The sequence below is a fragment of the Stegostoma tigrinum genome, chromosome 1, assembly GCF_030684315.1.
Source record: "Stegostoma tigrinum isolate sSteTig4 chromosome 1, sSteTig4.hap1, whole genome shotgun sequence".
NCBI classification, from domain to species: Eukaryota; Metazoa; Chordata; class Chondrichthyes; order Orectolobiformes; family Stegostomatidae; genus Stegostoma; species Stegostoma tigrinum.
Genome location: NC_081354.1, coordinates 16,526,233 through 16,548,808, shown reverse-complemented (window position 1 = coordinate 16,548,808; position 22,576 = coordinate 16,526,233). Strand labels below are relative to the sequence as shown.

At 42.6% G+C, this 22,576-nt stretch overlaps 1 protein-coding gene across 1 annotated transcript in view; it reads right to left on the bottom strand.

Moving 5' to 3' along the window:
• The window catches only part of LOC125450862 (insulin-like growth factor-binding protein-like 1), a 57,038-nt gene that overhangs the window by 7,695 nt on the left and 26,767 nt on the right, over positions 1-22,576 (bottom strand). The window contains exon 2 of the mRNA XM_048527192.2: positions 479-588. Within this exon, the coding sequence (XP_048383149.2) occupies positions 479-588 (110 nt within the window). The remainder of the gene's footprint in view (positions 1-478; positions 589-22,576) is intronic.

The window sequence follows — 22,576 nt, the reverse complement described above, 5'->3', positions numbered from 1 at the left end:
TGTTAATAAGAGATAGTAAGAGCTGCCGATGTTGGAATCAGAGATAACACAGTGTGGAATTGGAGGAGTACAGCAGGTCAGGCAGCATCAGAGGAGTAGGAAAGTTGACATTTTGGGTTGGGACCCTCCCAAAATGTCAACTTTCCTACTCCTTTGATGCTGCCTAAATTGTTAATAATGTTGTTTGACCATACACTTTGAGGATTGGCTTGGCCTGAATTTATCTGAACAAATGGACTCAACTGGAACATGAATGATTTCATTGCCAGATTCACAACGCAAGAACGTGTAAGGCTGTAAAGCAAGAACAAAGTTTTGGAGACAAAATCTCTGAAGTGTTTTCTTCAGTGGAAATGAAATTCAGCAACTAAAAATTTATGTCGGAACCTTTCACTATCTGTGACCTTCACGTGAGTAAATGTACCAAAACAAATTAAATGTACTGAAATGAATTAGGCAAATTGTACAGCTGTCCTACCTTTCTCCAAGTGACAATGGGCGTTGGAACAGCTTTCACTTCACAGGATAGGTAGACTTGTGCACCAGTCACATTCTGGACCGAAATTGGTGTGAGTACAATGGTAGGAGCTGTGAGAAAACAAATCGTTGAAACACTTACATTCCAGAAAAAAGGAAATGTTTTAGGCTGAATTGATCCATACCAGTGGAGCAGTTTGAAGTTCAGGTTGTGAAGCTTTTCATCTTGCTGCTTCCTAATTGTTCCAATAGTGCAAAGTGAATGATTTACTCCCTCTGCTGGCTGACATTGCACTTTCTTTCAGAGAGAAATCAGGACGAAATACTTCAAGACAACAAAGTGTGAAACTGGATGAACACAGCAGGCCAAGCAGCATCTTAGGGGCACAAAATCTGACGTTTTGGGCCTAGCCCCTTCATCAGAAGGGGGATTGGGAGAGGGTTCTGAAATAAATAGGGAGAGAGGGGGAGGTGGACCAAAGATGCTACGAGAGAGTTGCAGTGGGAGAGAGATTCCCTGAGGTTGGTCCGGAGGGAGGAGGGTAACTTCTTCAGGTTAGGCATCCTGGAAGAGGCTTCGCAGTGAGGTTAAAATTGTGATCAGAGATGATGGGAACTGCAGATGCTGGAGATGCTGCTTGGCCTGCTGTGTTCATCCAGCTTCACACTTTGTGATCTTGGATTCACCAGCATCTGCAGTTCCCATCATCTCTGATCACGGAATATTTCACACAGTGTTGCGGAATATTATAGAACACTTCCCTTTTCAGAACAGGCTTGTCCAGCTGGCAGCTCCCAGGCCATGCTATGGCCCTCTCAGGGGTCCTATGTGACCCGTGACGTGGGTTTTAACTACAGGTAAAATAAATGAATGAAAGATTCTTCAATGTGACCAGAGGCCAATCAAGCTTTCTGTCCCAAGTTTGTTGATAGGTTCAACAAGGTCAGGTTCAGTAGAAAATCTGGAATAGAAGCTGTGGATGTTAAATAATATGAAAATTGTTAGACTAAGATCCAACTGATTTTTAGGTAACCCTAGGATACGAATCAAGTATGTGTCAACGGGGATGAGATATGGCCAGCCATTATATGGTCAGAATGGTGGTGCATTCCCAATGGAGATACAGTCCACTCCCGCCTTGGCTTTGCATTTTGTTTCTGTACTTATTTCCTGTTTCCATTAGCATTTAGCATAATAAAAATAAAACACTGGTGCCCATGATTTAACTGATCTAACTGGACTGGGCATAAGACTAGCCTTGGAGTTATTGGAATAAACTTGTAATATTTGTCTGGTCAGGGACTAGATTACAGCGTAATCATTCAGTTAGGTTGGATGAGGTTGGGATATTGATGAAGTAAAATCTACCAAATGCCAATACAGGTCGACTCTTGGCTTCAGCTCCTTTCATCAGTGGAAGGACTGAGATGCCACCATCACACAGTTTCTTCAGTCAAGCATCATTGGCAATGTGATATGTTCTAAGTGCTGCCCTAAATGAAGATCATCCAACATAACATAAACATAACCTAATATAAACATAACTTAACATACCAAATAACACAACAAATCAAAACAAACTTCTGACTTCTGAAGAAAGGTCATATTGGTCTGGGAACATTTACTCTGTTTTTTTCTTCACAGATGCTGCCTAACCTGTTGAGTTTCACCAGAAATTTGTTTTCTTAATAAAGATCAGGTACTGGGTGAGACAGCTATCTTGAAATATAACAACATCACTAACCATTTGCCGTGTTATAATATGACAGAACTGTACATGGCATGGGTTCTGTGCTTTCTCGGAGGTACCTTTATATTGGGACATCATATGTAACAGTGTAATGTAACTACCTTAATAAAAGCACACTCCCCGCCTGGTCTGGAATCAATGCAATAACACAACCAGGTCATTGTCAATCAATTTTAAAGTGTGTTCAGAAGCATACTGTCAGAATAGACTGTATTGCACTTCAGAATATTGGGCAGCACTAATCGCTTAAAATTGATCAAGCACTCTGAATTTTAGAATCAATTGTTCTTTTCTCTGATCAAAACCAATGTGTAAGGTTCTGGTTTCAGTGCTTTGTTCCCAAACTTATCTTCAATTTATGCAAATGTGGCAGGAACCCACAACAACAAAGAAATAGCGCTGTATCATTTCTGTGAATTGCAACTCTCAAAAGGTAGCACACGAAAGGTTGCCATCCCTGTCTATGTCTAGATACACACAAATACATATGCATACATATTGTTGACAAAACCCTACTCTTAATTGATCATAAGATTGCAATATTTGATCTGTGTGTCAAACATAGTAGTTGATCCCTTTGTCAAACCTTGTTCATTCGGTGTTGCATTTTCGTATACGAAGCATTTTCACTATCCCTACAGTGTAGGAAAAGGCCATTCAGCCCATCAAGTCTGCAATGACCCTCCATAGAGCATCCCACCCTGATCTACCTCATCTCTGTAATCCTACATTTCCCATGACTAATCCACGTAGTCTGCACATCACTGGACACTATGGGGCAATTAAGCATGGTCAATCCACCTAACTTGCACATCTTTGGGCTGTAGGAGGAAACTGGAGCACGTGGCAGAAACCCACGCAGACACGTGGAGCATGTACAAACACCACACATTCAGTCACTTGAGGCTGGAATTGAACCCAAGTCCCTGGCGCTCTGAGGCAGCAATGGGAGCCACTGAGCCACCATGCCAACCTTCTTCAAACACTTTTTTTATTATGAAAGCCAACTATAAGGATTGGAATCTTTTCTGAGTTAAATTTTAAGTACTCTTCTAAAACATTTAATTGGCTATGAACAAAATGCCCTGAGGACGTGTATGGGTGCTACATAAATTCAGTAGCTTTCTCTCTTGATTTTAACTCCGAGTGGGAGAAGTATGGATGGAGGTTGAAGCAGTGGCAATCTGTCCGGCCCTTTCCTCCAAGAGACCTGGGAAATCATTTCCCAGCTCAAACTTAACAGGAAACCCAGTGTCTTGGTGATTGGGAATTTGGGCAGCAGTGGGCTGCTGTCGGGACCCCACAGGAAATGGTCCCACCGTTTGGATATTTAACTGGATGGGGCATTGGGAAACAACATAACCACCATGGGAAGAGGAGGGATTCCAGAGACTTCCTTGCGGAGTATGGACACTTTCTGGAGGCACTGTTTCCTCGTGTCACAAAGTGAATGCGTTCATTGGCCTTTAGTTAGAATTGCTTCGGGTCCCACTGACATCAGGCCAATGAAAGAAGGACCCACAGATCAGCAGATAACTGTCCTTTTCACCTACTGACAGGAATAATATAAGGTGGCAATCTTCAAGAAGGCAGTGAGATCAGAATCTATCACAGCAACCATTTTTAACTGCCTCCTAGGCAGGCAGAGTTAAATGGAAATACCTTTCAGGAAAAAATAGAAAAGACCTTGCTTTCAGTACCAAACTTTGATATGCAAGGCTACAACACAGCCATTTATCATTTGAGGTAATTTTTGGAAAAACATGCATACATTTGCCTTATAAAAGCACAAGATTGTGCAATAGTAGTGACCTTGATCACCACTTGAATGTCTAACCAGACAAAATAAACCACTCTCCATTAACTGTCATTCCATATAATCAGGCGTCTGCTTCCCAGGATGAGGCTGTTTCGAATCCCGAACAATGTACAATAGTGGAACAAAGCCAGAATTGCTTTGTAACTGCTCTCAAGCAGCTGAGTGTCTGAGAAGTTCAATAATTTCATCACCCTGTCTAATCCTGTTCAGAATGAGCCCCAGCATAAAAAAAACAGACTGCAGTGGCAGTATCTGTGGGGGTCCTGTGTCCACAGTTCACAAAGATTGCTGCATGAGCATACATGGGTTTTTAAGCTGGGAGATCCCGTGACCCCTTCCCCACAAAGTCTTGGTCAACCTTGGCTGGTCCCCTAAAGGCCAGTGTTTTTGAAAATGCATCGCAACACCATGCTTTCCTCCAGTACGCTCTGCTGTGTGTAGGTGGAACAGTTAAAGGCAGTGCAGTCAGCGTAAAGCATTCTTAAAGGGGAAAACTGAGCCCATCACAAAAAGACAGCAGGTTGCTGAAAGCACTGAAATCCTGCAGCGTAAATGAAATCCAGATAGTTACTGCTTTAAATTGGATGGCAGACCAATTTAGAACATTTTTCGATTCAAAAGTAAAAAAAAATAATGATCTGGACGTCGCTGGGCAGAAGTGTAGGTGGTAGAATTTACCATGTAATAAAGCAGGGCTTAATGAGGTCTTTAGAAAAGCTGCTCGCCTAACGACACTGTTGGAGCTTATTATGAAGTCCTCAGTAAATCAATCTTCTTACTAATGAAGTAGTAAAGTGTTGTTAAAAGAGGCTGTTGCACGTTTGCCAAATACCCTTCTATTATGAGCAAACCTAGGGTATCTATAGGGAAGCTACACCCCCCATGGACTACACATAGATTTTGATCATACAGCTGTTAGATTTCACAGTGATCTATGAAGGGCCATCTGCTCAGAATATTCCGTCTGTAAAATTATGAAGAGAGCAATATCTGCAGCAATGCTTCTTTTTAAAAGGAGTGCGTAATGACTGAAACAATTCTTTATAATCAAAGCAATTTCCTGAAGGAGCCTTTAATTAACAACAGGGATACACATGCACAAAATCTTAATAACTTGCTCAATATCCAAGGAGCCAGAGGTCATTTTGACAACCATTCTACCTTGAATGTTCTTTAGTGACCATTCCCAGACAACTGTCTCTCCCCTCCAATTAACCCCTTTCCTACTTATAAGCATTTTCACTATTTAATACTCGCTACTCAAAGCTCCTAATCCTATTGCAAAATCCTTTTTTAACAGTGTGAAACACAATTATGAGCAGACTTGGCCAAAATTAGCAGCAAACGTTGCAAGTCAGCAGCCCCCAGCTCCTGTAAAAATGGCTTAGACACACAGACAAAGAAATGACAAATGAAAAGGCTAATCAATGCACTCTCCACCTTATTGATGGGCTTCTTGCTACATTTTTACCATACAACGTAGCAATGCAATTATGTAGGATGGATATTTGAAAAAAGTGAGACAGTCGGTTAGCCATGCTCACCCCAACTTCCTCAATCACCACCTCTTCACTCTCGACACTATTTAAATGTGGAGGGAATGGCCTTCAGACAGACCATCATAAAGCAGTAGGTTTCGTAAAGAGGCAGTCTTGTTTTCAAAAACTGGGAATAAACCCCTTCACAAATGTCACAATTCAAAGGAGGATCCAAGTCAGTTGTCTGGAAGCACAAGTTCAAACACATTGAGGTCGATACCTGGAATAGTATCTGGTTAGATAGTGGAGGCAAAACTTAACATCATTCGGAGCCATTTAGACAGCGATGGGGGATCATCAATTTGCATGGAAAGGTGAGCGAGAAGGGTGAACTTACTCAGCATGTGATTATATGCAATTCATAGAATCATAGGGGCCTACAGTGTGGAAGCAGGCATTCGGCCTATCGAGTCCACACAGATCCTCTGAGTAGCATCCCACCCAGATCCAACCCTATTCCCATAACCCTGCATTTCCCAAGGCTAATCCACATAGCTTGCACATCCCTGGGTAGCATGGGCAACTTAACATCACCAATCCACCTAACCTGCACACTTTTCGACTTTGGGACGAAACCAGAGCACCAGGTGGAAACCCACACAGCCACTGGGAGAAGATTCAAACTGAACACAGACAGTCCAAGGCTGGAATCAAACCTGGGTCCCTGGCGCTGTGAGGCAACAGTGCTAACCACTGAGCCTCTGTGCTGCCCTAAGGTGCTCCAGTTTATTATCGAAGCAATTAAAGGCAACCATTGATTTCAGTCCCCATAAAAAGCATTCCCATACAGACCATTCCCATTTTCTCCTTGGTCACTTCACCAGGCTATTTGACCTTGAGTTGAGCATCCAACTTCATGTCCTCTACAGTACCTGGGTGTCTGTCTAAGCACCCTACGATCTGTATGCCCTTGTTTGGTATGATCTGCCTGTGCTGCTCACAAAACAAAACATTTCACTGTACTTAGGCACATGCGACTACAACAAATCAATTCAAATCAAGTCTTCCACCACTGTAATAGTGGCCTTCTCCAATTCTAATTCACATCAACTTCTGCTAAAACACTTGAATGTGATTTTATTTACCTCTGCACTCAACTAATCCGATGTCTTCCCGTTTAAACTTTAATCCTCCAAAAACCTCAGTTCACCCAGAACTCTGGCGCCCAAATCCTACCTCTCTGAAACCACCTATAATTGCAGCCTTTATTCTGATACTCTGTTCTGTTAAGACATTATAATGCTGTACGTAGGAATGCAAAAAAAAGGACACTTATGCAGCTCCCACGTCCCTTTATATTCACCCTAATGTTAAATATTACTCATAGAGCTGCCCTGTTTAAAATTAACTTGAACCAATGAGCAGGGAGCCCGAGGCAATGGCACAAGACTGGGACAGCTGTCATATGCTTTCACCATCACTAATTTAGCACTTGGAGCCTGCTGCCTTGTACTGGCAGAAAGCCCGTGTTTGTTGTGTGTGAAGTCCCCTTTATAACAAGGAGGAGTCAAGGTACCTATTTCATACAATTTGAAAAATATAAATATTGCCTGATTCAGAAGAAAATAATTTTGAACTATCATGGGGTGTGAGTGTTCACAGGCAAGGCCAGCATTTCATTCAACTGTCACAGCAAAGGAGGCCATTCAGCCCACTGTGTCTATACTGGCTCTCTGAATGAGCCCAGGCACCAACCCTGCACATTCATCCTTTTCGGTCAACAAACTAAGATCTTTTAACATGGTTCAATTGAACTTGTAGACACTTATAACCTACCTGTTCAAGTAGATTATGACGTATCTGGGGCAGGTGGGACTTGCTCCCTTAACCTTCTGGCCCAGCAATAGGGACACTATCACTATGTCACAAGAGCCCTCAATGGAACTTGTATCCTGTCCCCAGTTGCCTGTCAGAAGGTAATAGTGAGCCACCTCTTTAAACCACTGCAGTGCATGTGGTGGTAGGCACAGTGCTGTTGGGGAGGGAGTTCCAGAGTTTTGCATAAGCAGACGTAATTTCAGATTACTATGCTTTGCAGCACTTGCAGAGGGTGGAGTTTGAATGCAAATGCTTTTTTTCCTTCTAGGTCGTATAGTTTTTGGTTCGGAATGTGGTTTTGAAGGAGCGTTAGTGAGTTACTACTGTGTATCTTGCTGATAGAACACCCTACTGATACCTGTGCATTGGCAATGGAAAGAGTGACTGTTCAAAGTGCAGGTCGGGGTGTGAATTAAGTGAATGGCTTCGTCCTGTACGCTGTTTGGCTTTTTGCGTGTTGTTGGAGCCATATTTGTTCAGGGAGGTGGAGAAAATTCCATCAGACTCCTGACTTGTGTCTTGTAGATGTTGCTGAATGGTGTAATCATCAGGTGACATCTACACTTCTGACCGTTTGATGGAGAAAAGGTAATTGACTCAGCAGCTGATGATGGATGGATGTAGGAAACACCCTAATAAGCTCCTGTAGTACTGCCCTGAAACAGAGATGATTGGACATCCAGAATGATGTTCCCTCTAAGCTGCACACACACACACACACACACACACACACACACGCACACACACACGCACACACACACGCACACACACATGCACACACGTTGTGCCGGTATTCCATGCATAGCAATTAGCATTGGCATACCTGTTGCAGTACTGACCCTCTGGTTCCAGAACTTGTTGTTGCACATAGACCACAAAGGGTCATGCAATTGGGAAGAAAATTGGAGTGCTGATCACAGCCATCTCCCTTTGTGTGATGTATGGCTCCAACCCCATGCTGAGTTTTCTCCCTGATTCCCACTGACTTCAATTTTGCCAGGGTTCGCTGATGCCACTCTTAGTCAAATGCTGCTTAGATGTCAAGGGCAGTCACTCTCACCTACCATGTTGCAATCCCTTCTTCTGTCCATGTTTTGATCGCGGGTGAAATAAGGTTAGGTATCCTGACAGAATCCAGCCTTAGTGTCAGTTAGCAAGTTATTACTCAGCAGATGCTACTTAATAGCACTGTTGATGATACCTTCCATCACTTTGTTGACAGCTGGGAGAAGGCTGCTGGGTCGATAGTTGGCTGCATTTGATTTGTCCTAATGCTTGTGGACAGGACAGTTTTCCATACTGTCAGATAAAACCCTGTCTTACAGTAATGGTGGGACAGATTGGCACAGGATGCTGTTAATTCTGAAGCAGAAGTTTTCAATACTATAGCCAGAATGTTGTCAAAGTCAATCCAGCAGTTTTGGCTTCTACTTGATATCACTGACAGTGAATTGCACGGCTGAAGATTGGAATGTGTGTGGCTGGGGATCTCAATAGGAGGCTGAAATGGATCATCCATCTGACATCTCCAGCAGAAGATGAATGCAAAAGATTCAACGCTGTCTTTTGCACCCATATGTTGTCTGCCCCCACTCCATCATTGAGGATGGAGATTTTTGTGGATTCTCCTCCCCCAGCAAATTGTTTGATTGTCCATCACCATTCATCCCTGGGATATTGCAGGATTACAGAGCTCCCATTTTAGCCACATCCACTGCGTGCTGTTTCTGTTGTCTGGTATGAGTGGTCCTGTCTTGTAGCTTCATCAGATTGAACTCCACTTTTAAGGATACCTGGTGTTGCTCCTGGCATGTCCTCCTGCACTCTTCATTGAACCATAATTGATTCCCAGCTTGATATTAATGACAGAAAGTAATTGATATGCTGGACACTTTGGTTACAAATTGTATTTGCATGTAATTCTGCTGCTGCTGATCACTAGCAGTGCTTCATGGATGCCCAGCTTTTGAATAGGTAGATTTGTTTTGCATTCGCCCCATTTAGCACTGTGACGCTGCCATACCTCCAAATGGGGATGTATGCTCAATGCTAAGACAGCACCTTCTCTTTACATATTTGTGCGGTGGTCACGCTTACCTATATTGACCCCATGCCAGCATAGGCACATTTTAACACATCTCAGAATGTATCTATGAGGGTGAGAATAACAAAGTTGTGCCATCTATTAAGAAAGCCTGAATTCTCTCCAATAAAAGAGTTGTCAAGGTTGGCAGAAAATTGTATTATGTAAAGTGGAATCATCCCTATAATAATGGCTTTCAGTATTTGTCAAGTGTGGAGTGTAGTTCATCTCAGCAAATAGTCTAATGAAGGCACAGCCTACTCCCACTCACTGCAGCACCATAACAGAGTACACTGAGGTGCTCACTCACTCCATTGTAAGAATTCTGAATTGCAAATATGTGCAGCACAATTTGGCTTGATTTCTATGCTATCCTGTACCAAGTAGTGAAGAGCTAAACTAACCCCAGATCCCACAGATATGGCTCTCTGCAAAAATACTTGAGCAACTTAACAATTATAGGGCAGTTCAGTGAATAATCAGTGTACATGCTTCAACGAGCAATCAGCAGGCACATTTCTGTGCATAATCCTTGACAGCAATTTCCAGTCCTGTGACCTCTAACACCCACAAGGACAAGGGCAGCGGTGGCAAGGGAGAAGCATCAGCTGCACGTTTCCCTGCAAGTCACACACCGCCCTGACTTGGAGCTATATCGGCATTCCTTCATTGTCACTGGGTCCAAATCCTGGAACTCCCTTCCGAACGGCATTGTGATTGTACCTCCACCACGCCAATTCCAACAGTTCAAGAAGTTAGCTCACTAGCTCTTCCTCAAGGTCAATTACACCAGGCTGTGTGGCAGCTCAGTGGTTAGCACTGTTGTCCCACAGTGCCAGGAACTTGGGTTTGATTCCAGCCTTGGATGACTGTCTGTGTAGAGACTGCACATTCTCTACGAGTCAGCATGGGTTTCACCTGGGATCTTGGGTTTCCTCTGGGTTCTCCGATTTTTGCCCACAGCCCAAAGATGCACAAGTTGACTGGCCATGCCAACTCGCCCACAGTGCGCAGGCGAGGTGGATTAGCCATGGGAACTGCAGGGGTATGAGGACAGGGTAGGGGGTTCTGTCTTTAGAGGGTCAGTGTCGTCTCAATGAATTGAGTAGCCTGCTTCCACACTGTATAGATTCTATAAGACAAAATTCTTCCTAAAGCTAAGAATATGTGTGGAAGGAGCAGGGAGTTACAATGGGATGTGGACGGATTACATTGTTTGTAAAGGGGAATTCTGATGAGGCTCTCACAACTCAGTTACAGGAACACAAAGTGCAACCTGAAGGTGACCTTCTGTGGTGATATTGCATGACCCTGTCCGACCTCAGAGCGAGGATAGACTCTATGATAGCCTTCCATGACCAGCTGCTAGCAGATAGCCTCCAAAACAAAGATTAGGGCTAGCCTGGTCTAGAAACTAGCTGGAGACTGCAATATGAGGGATGGGCATTGTGAAACCAGGTGCAGCGCACCAGTTTGGACTCAAAGAAGCCACACTTGAAGAGTGCAACCTTAGTACCTCACTGTAATCCTCAAGTCAACTCCCAAAGCCTGGCTGACCATGCTGTCACACAGCATTCTCTCAACCATCACTAAGATGTTGCAAATATCTACTTATCCACTAGGATGAAAACAATATCCTTCCACACTGCTTTAAAAGGAGCAAACCCTTTTGGACTCATTTTTAAGTCTTGACAATTTGACTTCAGTCGTGATTAAGCTCAGAGAGCCAAGTGAAGTTCTCATTAAAGCCCGAGTGCAAAGGATCCCAGACAATGAGCTTCTGTAAGGCTCATTAGTAAACATTATCCACAGACCAACAAACTTCAGCAAATATAATTCTGAATATACAGATTAAAAACTCTCCAATGTGTGACACAGTAAGTATGCATCACATAACTTAATACTTGATCTACAATTACGAAGGGGACATCATATCTCCACAAATGTACTCCACAAATCCCTGTGACAACAGTGTTCCATAAACAAATCAATGTGAAATTGTAGTTATTCCTCTATATTAGAATTGTTAAATCTTTATGCATGGTGTAGGATGGGGCATTTCAATTTTTCTCCCACGTGAGAAGCAGGTGAGCAGACTTCAGAAATACAATTACTAAACAAAAAACTGAAAGAACTGTGGATGTTGGGAATCAGGAAAACAGAACAGAAGTTGCTGGAAAAATTCAGCAGGTCAAGTAACATCTGTGGAGAGAGAAAGCAGAGTTAACATTTCGAGTCTGGCGACCCTTCTTCAGAACAGTTCTGAAGAATGGTCACTGGACCTAAAATGTTAACTGTGCTTTCTTTCTCTACAGATGCTGCCAGACCCACTGAGTTTTACAAACAATTTCTGTTTTTACTACAGAAGGATGATGTTCGCTGCAATACTGAGCATAAAATTCAAAAACAGAAGCAATTCTAAAGCAATACATCGATAATTTAAACGAATAACTAATAAAACTATAAATATAAAGTGCTGAACAGCAGAAGTAGTTAGTAAAAGCTTTTTTTTGCCTTTTTCCATTAAGAAGCAGAGTTAAAGTGAGACAAAGACTAGGCTACAAGTATTGATTGATTAGGAAGGAGGTGGGAGCAGGCCAGAACCAAGGAGTTGGGTTTAACTCACTCACTGATCTTAGTTCACCTCTGGTAGTACACCGTCTGGGCTGGCCTTAGTGAAATTTGCACAGAAACAGGTTTCCTTTCAGTCTCTTTATTTTCTCTATTCTAATCTGCATTGTGTAGGCAAGAGAAGGAAGTGGAGAGTACATGTATATCCAACTCAATCTCAATCACACCCATCAATTCACCCAAATCAACCTGAACATCCATAACAAAACTGTCCACACCCATATAGAATTACCGACACCTTTCATACACCCATTCCCTCACATCCATACACACACCCATGTACCCAATCATTCGCTCTCACTAGCCCCACACAATCATTCACCCACAAACCCATACATAATCAACCAATCACTCACTCATTTCCATGTACACATCCCTCACGCCCACCCATTCATACACCCGTTGAATTCATCCACACCTTCAGCTACATACCCAATTCATGTACGCACACTGGCCCGGGATGTTTGCTGAGTGATGTCACTGAAAAGCAGTATGACAGTCACGTTGTGGTTCCAACATATGCTTCTTCCTGGCCAGTATAGCATCCCAGGCTGTGCTGCTGCTGGCACCGTTGTTCATCCAGATATTTCTAACTGTCCCATGAACCTTCCCCAGTTTGGCAGCAACGTGACTCGCAGTCTCCAACTTCTCAAGGGATGTGTCTAACAACTTGTGCACCATCCCTCAGGCAGGTGATTTGGGATGAAGAAAGATGGAGCAGCAATACTGATTGAGAAAGGGGCAGTAAGGGATACGCACCAACATTAATGAAGTGGGGGAAAAGGGCCAGGGGAAAAAGAGTGGCAATGTGAGCCAAGTTAGAATGTAGAATGTCAGCACCACTGAAGGAGGGGACCAGAAGCAACCTTGGGAAATGAAAATGCTTGGCATGATGAACATTGCAGCTTACTCCAGGCCTTTGAAACCTCATCAATAAACTATGGCTTCCAGTGTTCTTCTCTACCGCAGTGGTAATGAATGGACTTACTGTTTCTAGTTGTCTATATTGTGAGTACACAATGTCTTGGCAACAGATCATAAACCCAAAACACCTACTGAACTTTGAATTGTAATGTATGCCTTTAAAAGAGGACTTAAAAGGCTAGGAAATGAGTGAGATGGTCAATTTTGAGCAATGTAATTGAGTGGCTGTCTGGAAGACCTGTGTGGTTTATCTTCATCCTCAAGGGAGACTATGGAATGTCACATTCAATGACTGTCAAGGAAGCTTCAAAGAGAAGGGCTTCAAAGGGAAAAGTGTACTGCAAATTGAATTTTAACTCCTTGTGAGTTATCTCAGGTAGTCAATATGATGGAATGTCACTCCCCAGAATCTAGTATACTACATTCACTGTTCATAATGTGGTCTCCTCTACACTGGGGAAACGAAGCGTAGACTGGATGGACACTTTGCAGAACATCTACGTTCCGCTTGCAAAAAAGACCCTGAGCTACCTGTTGCCCACCACTTTAACACACCACCCTGTTCCTTGGCCAACATCTCCATCTCAGGCTTGCTGCAGTATTTCAGTAAAGCTCAATGCAAGCTGGAAGAACAACACCTCATTTTCCACTTGGGGACCCTGCAGTTCTCTGGACTAAATGTCAAGTTCAATAATTTTAGGGCCTAAACTGTCCCATCTCTAGCCCCCTACCCCACACACCAGGCCTTGTTACCACATAGCCTGCCATTATACACTACCTATTATTAGTCACTAACAGTCCCCATTAACAACTATTCACCCTCCCAACCAGATCATTATCAACTCCTTTGTCTATCCAGCTGCTCTTCTCGCTCTTCGGGCTCTAGCCTACGGTTTACACCTTACCCCACCCCCTCCCTATTTTCTGCATATAAACCGATGTTTTCCCAGCTACCATCGGTTCTGAGAAAGAGTCACCGAACCTGAAATGTTAACTCAGATTTTTTCTTCACAGGTGCTGCCAGACCTGCTGAGTTTTTCCAGCTACTTCTGTCTTCGTTCTTAATGCACTTTTAAAGTTCTGTCACCACTCTCATGTTGGAAAAGTAACAGCTAATTTGCACATATTCTGCAAAATATGAATAAGATAATGACCAAGCAAGCTGCTATAGTGGTGTCACTTGAGAATGAAAATCAATCAAGACACTGGGGGAGCTCCCTAGCTCTTAAAAACAGTATGATCTGAAAAGACAGAATGAGGCTTTGATTTAATATCACATGCAAAAGCTGGCATTTCTACAATCATACTCACACTCCATCATTTTACCCCAGCGTAACCTGAATAACGCACTCAGATCTGTAGACTGGCAACTTTTTGACGCAGGAGTGCAAAGGCTACTCTGGAGCTTTGCTAATACTACAAATGCTGGCCAGCATTTTCACATGAGTTTGCAAGCGACGTACACTTATGATAACATCTCTCAGCTAGAATAAATCTTTCATTCAATTGTCTCACTCCAGCTGGCAACCCATCCAACCATTGCAAAATGCATTCTTATCTGTGATCACATCCAAGCTCAAATATCATTCCACAAAAAAAAAAATCGCCTAGTTTAGGTTAGCGCCATTTGCAGCCGTCAATGAAACAAATTGGTGCATTTACTCATGCAATGTTCAGTGGCTTCTTACAGTACATTGTGGTTTGTTACTTCTAAACAAACTCCCTCCAGAACATGAAATCAAATACACAATAAAGTGGTGTAGATGCTGTCAGCTGGGGTTCACTTCGTAGCACTCCTGACGCGAAGTCATAAAATTCTAAAATCGAAACCCACTCTACAGCTTGCGCACAACAATCTGCATTGATTGACTGTTACGTTGTAGGGTTTGCTGTTTTTCAGATTCAATGTCAAATTGAGGCACTCTTCATTTTGTCAGGTAGACATGGCTTTATTTGAAGGAAAACGGAAAGGTTATCCACGGCATTCTGGTCAATACATTTGTCCCTCATTCACAAAGCAGCTTATCTGATTATTATCACATTCCTGTTTGTGGAAGCTTGCTATGCACAGATTTGCCAATGCATTTCCCATCTTACAATAGTGACTGCATTTCAAAAGTACTTCCCTAACTGTAACATGCTATGCGAAGTCTGGAGGGCCTGAGAAGTGTTACATATACCAATTAGCATTAATACAACTGAAGGGTAGGAAGAATCCTGCATTAACAATGAAAGTTATGTTTGTGCACATTTTGTTCACTGGTCTTGATGTATGAATCATGTACAAAGCATTAGCCAAAGTCTTATTCTGCTTGGATACCACCCCAAAACACTTCAGCCTACATGAAAGTACTTGTATGTTTTCAATAGATCTTGGTGTTTTGATTTCGAATTTATTCATAATTAAGATAATGATGCAATGAACAGGTACTCCGAACCTCCAGACACACATTAAAACAGGCCATGGGAATACTTAGATTATTCGTACTCTTATAGATCAACAATACCGAACAATGTCACTGGTTTTGAAAAGACGTGGAGGGGAGAGATCAACAATGCATGAGTTTAAAGATGGTTGGCATTTATCAAATTAACTCACTAATTTTATTGAAGTACCTTAGATTTTTAGATTAACCTGCTTCTTTAGTATAGTTCCCATTTCTTTCAGGCTATCCTATTCAATCAGCCCACTGGATTCATTAAATTAAATATTTTAATAAATCAACCAGTTTATTTTATCCAATGAATGCATTTACCATGTTAAATTTACTTGTCTTTTTTGTGATCTCTTGTTTGCAGCATGTCACTAAGGCTTCTCCAAGTATTTCTTTCAAACCCATGATATGCACCAAATGGTAGAACAAAGGCAGCAAGTAATTGGGTGCCTTCAGCTCCAATCTCCCTTCCATATCACACAGCATCCCAGTGTGGGCATACATTGCCACTCTATCATTGGGTAAAACCCTGACCCAACAACATGGAGGGTGTATGTTTACTTTACAGGCTACAGTTGTTTAAGATGGCCCATCGCCACATACTCAAGGAAACTAGGGGCCTGGAAAATATAAGCCTAGAATTATGAAATAGCCCACAAAAGGAGGGTATTTAGCCCACTGAGTCTACAGTGGATCTATTGAAGAGCAACCTAAATTGTCCCACTTCATCCCCTTTCCTCCATATTCTAGCAATTCCTTTTACTTCAAGCACTTATCCAAGCCCATTTGAATGCAACTGATTCATTATTCACTGCCCGGCTAGACAATGTATTCCAAATTCCAACTGTTCATTACACTAAGAATATTTTCCTCACATTGCCTGTAGTTCTTTTGCCAACTGACTTTGATTATAGGCACACAGCCATTGAAAACAGATTCACTCAATTTCACCCTGTTGTAATTTTAAACATCTATCAAATCTTCTTTTTTATTTCCTTCTCTGCTCTAAACAGAGTGGCCCATTTCTTCTGCAGTAAATCAACAAAACTGCATTACTGCCATTCCAGTAACAAAACCAGCAATTGCTGAAGAAACTCAGTAGGTCTGGCAGCATCTGTGGAGAGAAAGCAGACAATGTTTCAGGTCCAGTGATCCTTCTTCAAAACAGTACTGTTCTGTCCTGCTGAGATTTTCCAACAATTTCTGTTTCGGTTTTGATTTCCAGCAGCCACTGTATTCTGTATCTCATCAGTGCTGTTCCAGATTTTGGACTGCCTGATGGCAATGTATGGTGTCAAACATGGAATATGCTCTGCTTGTTGGACATAATTATTTAGTGTAATAGTTTAATAAACATGTATTCTGAGCGGGACATGGTTCCTGCCCTCCCCAACAAGGCTGTCTTTTTAAACAATTTGGATGCTGACAGACTACATTGTCACATTTCACCTAACTGGCTGTTTGACGTTTAGCGGATTGTGATGGAATCCATGGATTCAAAGCTGATGTTTTTTGAGACAGACAGTAAAGAGAAATGATGAGAAAGAAAACAGATCTGTCCCAGTTTCCAAGGAAACGGCTTAAGTCCCACCTGCTCCAAAGGCGTGTCACAACATCTCTGAGCAGAGATAGTGGGAACTACAGATGCTGGAGAATCCGAGATAACGAAGTGTGGAGCTGGATGAACACAGCAGGCCAAGCAGCATCATAGTGCTCCTAAGATGCTGCTTGGCCTGCTGTGTTCATCCAGCTCCACACTTTGTTATCTCATAACATCTCTGAACAGGTTGATTATAAAATATCTACGACTGAGAATGAACACCGAAATTCTAGTTATAATAAAACCAATAAAATGATACAGAATTCACCTGAGCTCAATAAATGATGATTCCAGGGTGCAGTACGTAGGCTGAAGAAGACAGAGCCTTCATCCAGAAGTGAAGAATAAGCAACAATACAGTTACTACAACTATTTCTGTTGCTTGAGCATAACATTGGAGCACCTACACCATCTAGACCATCAGAAACAGAGGCGAAGAGATTCTGCAGATATCTATCATATTTGACTGAAAATGTCCTAGTTGGACTTAACAGGGGTCAGTTTAAACCTTAGATATAGAAGAGCTGAAATTTTTTATGAGGATGACAGAGTTTTGACAGTCTTTGTGACTGGCAGAGCAGGCTTAACAGGCTGAAAGTGGACCCACTCCTGTTCCTACCTTCATATCCCTATGTTCCATTGTCACAGTAAAATTTAGATGGATGTTGGAGTTAAAATAACAACAAGCTGAAGAATAAAAGGGAATAAAGGGTGGATGAAAAATGTTTAATTACACCCCTTGCCTCTTAAAATGTTTCCTTAAAACCAGCATCTTTGATCAAGTTGCTAGCCACCCGTCATAATGTCTGCTGATACATCTTGACATCAGATGTTGTCACATAATGCTCCTTGAAAGTACCCTGGGTTGTTTATTCCGACTTAAAGGCACTGCATTAAAGCAGTTGTTGTTGTATTGACAGTGGTGAATACAAAAATTAGCAAGGTGACATGTCACAGGACACTCTACATGAATGAAATGGATCTGTGAACACTGGTCATCAGAGACAGAAAAAGATCTCTTCTGGACAGCAAGGCCAAATTATAAATAACTTAGTGGCATGCTGTGAATGGTAGCTTCTTGGTGCTAGGCCAAAACACAGGCCAGGAGGAGGTTAGGAGTCTCTCACATATGCACTTGTATCATTGATTTTTAAAATGGTGCCCAAATCAGAGTACACTTCCCTCAAAACTAGATTTGAAATATGGACCGAGTCAGTATGGGGTCTGCTATATCTTTCACCCTTCAGTCCAGTCAGAGTTTCACAGAGTCATAGATTTGTACAGCACGGAAACAGACCCTTTAGTCCAACTCGTTCATGCCAACCAGCCATCCAAATCTGCCTAGTCCCATTTGTCAGCATTTGGCCCATATCCCTCTAAATCTTTCCTATTCATGTACCTGTCCGGATGCCTTCTAAATGTTGTAATTGTACCAGCCCCCACCACTTCCTCTGGCTGTTCATTCCATACATGCATCACCCTATGCGTGGAAAAGTTGCCCTTTAGGTCCCTTTTCTGTCTTTCCCCTCTCACCTTAAACCTATGCCCTCTAGTTTTGGACTCCTCCAACCTGGAGAAAAGACCTTGTATATCTGCCCTATCCATGCCCCTCATGATTTTATAAACCTCTATAAGATCAACCCTCAGCGTCCGTTGCTCCAGGGAAAATAGCCCCAGCCTATTCAGCCTTTCCTTATAGCTCATACCCTGAAACCCTGGCAACATCCAGGTAAATCTGTTATGCACCATTTCAAGTTCAACCACCACCATTCCTAAAGCAGTGAGACCAGAACTGCACACAGCTGAGGCCATGTTCTGTAAAAAGACAATGCGTGACCAGAAGGTGGATATATAATTTTTCTCTAACACCTCAATTTTTGTTGTTCAGCTGACAGGGGCTGCCTTCACCTTGTTTTTATTCTTACTTATTTCATATGGTCAGAGAACCTCCTGCGACGACCCTTTTCCCAACTTGGCATCATTACTTCTGGAGTTCCTACAGAATCCATGGTCCTGTCTTATTTCCCATTTACTTGCTGACACTGGGCAACATCAGGCAGAATTGTCTGTTGCCTTGAGCAGTGTGAGCAATGATGGGAAAGTTACAAAAACACAGTGAACTTGAAAAATCAATTTCCTGATGTCAAGAAAAAAAAATTCTGATCCTTCCCCAGTGGTTTAAATGCCAAGTTCTAATTATCGCTAAAGATTGGTGACTACCTTACGCCCATGCACTTACATCTCAATGTTAACAAATTTGCTTCTGCACAGCTTCTAATTCTCCCCTCCTTCCCTGACAAACTATATGGTGCCCATTGCTGACAGGGAGGTTGAAGCTATTACTTGTGCCACTGCTCACTTGCTTCTCTGGGCCTTCAGTCAACTCCACCATCACTGCCATCTTCCTGGAAGCTGACTGGACAATCTCCTCTTTGTGCACTAGCCTGTCCCAGCTGCCAGCCTCACTGACCTGAATTACTTTTCAATACATGGTCTCTTCTGCCCTAAATCATAGGTTGCCAGCCTCTGTGGTTAGCATTTTTTTACAGCAGAGGAGACGTAAGCAGCTTGTAACTATTCAGCGCACTGAGACATCAAGCACTACAAGAAATCAAGTGCTACATCCATGTCACACCTACAGCGACCAGTGCTCACTGGAGTGAAGGTCAGTCAGGGGTGCTGTCACTATTGAACTTGACAGACCAGACAGGACTTTATAGAAAATCTGCTCACTGCATGAATGAGCTGGGCTTAGATGTCTTTTCATTGCGCCACTGTGGGACATTGTGTTGGCGGTCAACTCCTGGTCAGTCCTAAGTCCATGTGGATCTAGTTATTTCTACACTCCATGAAGTTTCCTGTGGCTGAATAAATGGTTTCCTATCCAGATAATGCTGGCAACTTTAGGTGATTCTAGTGTCTGCACATTACGGATTTTACTCATTATTAGGGAGAAGGCAGCAGTCTGTGAGACAGGACAGTACTGTTGCAAGGCGTCGAAATTGGGTTTTTTTTTAAGCTTTCAGTCAGTGATGTTTCCCATGTTAGGCAGTAGCATGGGAACACATCCGAGGCACCGTCTTTCTAACACATTGTCCATCAACACCTCCAGGTCCCTGTTGGCAAAGTGATGAGATGTCTTGACTTTCTGCACTGTGCCCTCAGTAATGGCAGTCGAACAGCACACTGTGACAGGCAGTACCTGGCTTGCAGTGTCTGAACCGCTATGGAGCTGTAGTTTAAATCTGGTGCCCGGGGTGCCAACGTCACAGTATACTGGCAGTAGTGAATATTTCTGCTTCTCCTCCCACACAATTCTGTGTGCCAGGCACCATGGAGGCCAGCTGTGTGATTAACGAGCTGAAGAGTGAGTGATTCCATGAGAAAAGTCAACATGGGCCATGGCAGGTTGCTGGACGTGAATTGCATAAAGTAGGAAAGGTCTGACCATACCTTCCAACATGCTCCAGCTCATTAGCAGATAACTCAATTTCACCACTGCCTTCTTGTCTGATTGGAGGAAATTTCAGTTCATGAGTCAATTAAACATTGGCAAGACCAACATCCATCAGCTCCACTCCCAAGTCACCAAATCCATCCCCTTCCATGGCTGCTGTCTCAGGCTGAACCCTGAGTCCTATGTGACCTACTGTTGGGTTTATTGTCAATCATTGGCCTCCATCCCACATAATATTACCCATTTCCACTGCTGTCTCAGCTTATGTGCTGCTGAAACCTTCATCCATGCTTTTTCTAAGTTCCTCTCTCTTCAACGCAATGTTGCCCTGGCCAACCTCCTTTCACCCAGGATTCATTTATTTGAACTGATCCAATAATCAGCCACCTGCATCCAGTACAATATCATGCTAAGCTGTACCAATTCCTGTTCCCCTACTAGCCCTATGTTTGCTGACATAAACTGGCTCCAAGCATTGCAAAGCCTTTTCTCTTCAAGTTTGAGTCAATCCATGGCCTCACACCTCTATTTCTGCAACGTCCTCTAACACTGCATCCTTCCAAATCTGGACATTTGTTCAGTGTCTTTCAATTCCTTTGGCGCAGTCCTGCCAGCCTTGCCCTCAGCCATTAGCATGTAAGGTCTTGGATCTACTTTGTCATTGTCATTTTTTTATTTCTCTCATTCCTGATGACCATGTTTAAAATCTTCTTTTTCTCACATAGCTTCTTGTCATCTGGTTAAAGGTCCTATTCCGTCCCAGTGACAATGATTGTCTAACCTGACAACTGTTGAATTTGTTGAATTGCTGCTCTCTCCTCTATGTTTTACTTAGCATGACTTCACATTCAAACTGCCCGAACCTCCCCGTCCCCTCCAATTTCATCTTAAGCTGTTTCAAAATCATTTTTAAAATGTTGCCTTCTTTACATGCTCCTTGCAGTCATTTACGTTTCTCTATATTGCCATCTGCCAATATTGTTCTGCCACTTAATGTTTTGACCAGCTCAGTTCTGATTATTTTCTTCTGACTCCATTGCCCCTACTGATTGAATACAATCTCCAATATTGACGAAGTTTCACTGCTTCTTTGAGTCTGAAGCCATTGATATAAATTAGAAATCATCGAATGCTTGCGTGTACCAATTAGTACTTTCTTCAAGCTGATTCAATTTTTCGAAGAAGGTTTTCCACCCACACCCTATTTCTTATTCATATGCAACTACACAGGTAATGTACAAAACTAAACCTTTTCTGATGAAGGGTCTAGGCCCGAAATGTCAGCTTTTGTGCTCCTAAGACGCTGCTTGGCCTGCTGTGTTCATCCAGCTCCACACTTAGTGTAAAATTGAATATGCGGTTCCCTATTTCCAGCATTTGCTATATTTTGCTCTCTGCAACCCTTTACCTAGAGTCATAGAGTCACACAGCACAGAAATAGACCCAGTCCATGCTGAACATAATCCCAAACTAAACAAGTCTCAGCCACCTGCTCCTCGTCTATATCCCTCCAAACATTTCCTTTTCGTGTACTTATCCAAATGTCTTTAAAATATTGTAACTGTATCCACATTGACCACTTCCTCAGGACGTTCATTCCATGTGTGAACCACCCTCTGTGCAAAAAACTTTCCTCCTGTCTTTTTTAGACCTCTCTCCTCTCACCTTAAAAATATGCCCAGTAGTCTTGAAATCCTCTCATCCCCCATCCTCAGGAAAGTACAACTACCATTAACTCTATCTCTACGTCTCATTATTTTATAAATTTTTATCAGGGTGTCTCTCCACCTCCTATATTCCAGTGATGAAACCCCAGCCTTTCTTCACAACTCAAACCTTCTATACCTAGTAACATCCTGGTAAATCTCTTCTGAGCCCTCTCCAATTTGATAATATCCTTCCTATAACTGGGCAAACAGAACAAGACCCAGTATTCCAGAAGAGGGCTTACCAATATTTCTCAGGAAATAAACACCTGCTAAAATTGGGAGCGAGATGGATGGGTGGTCACACTGTAGGCTACATTAAACTCGAGGCCAGCGC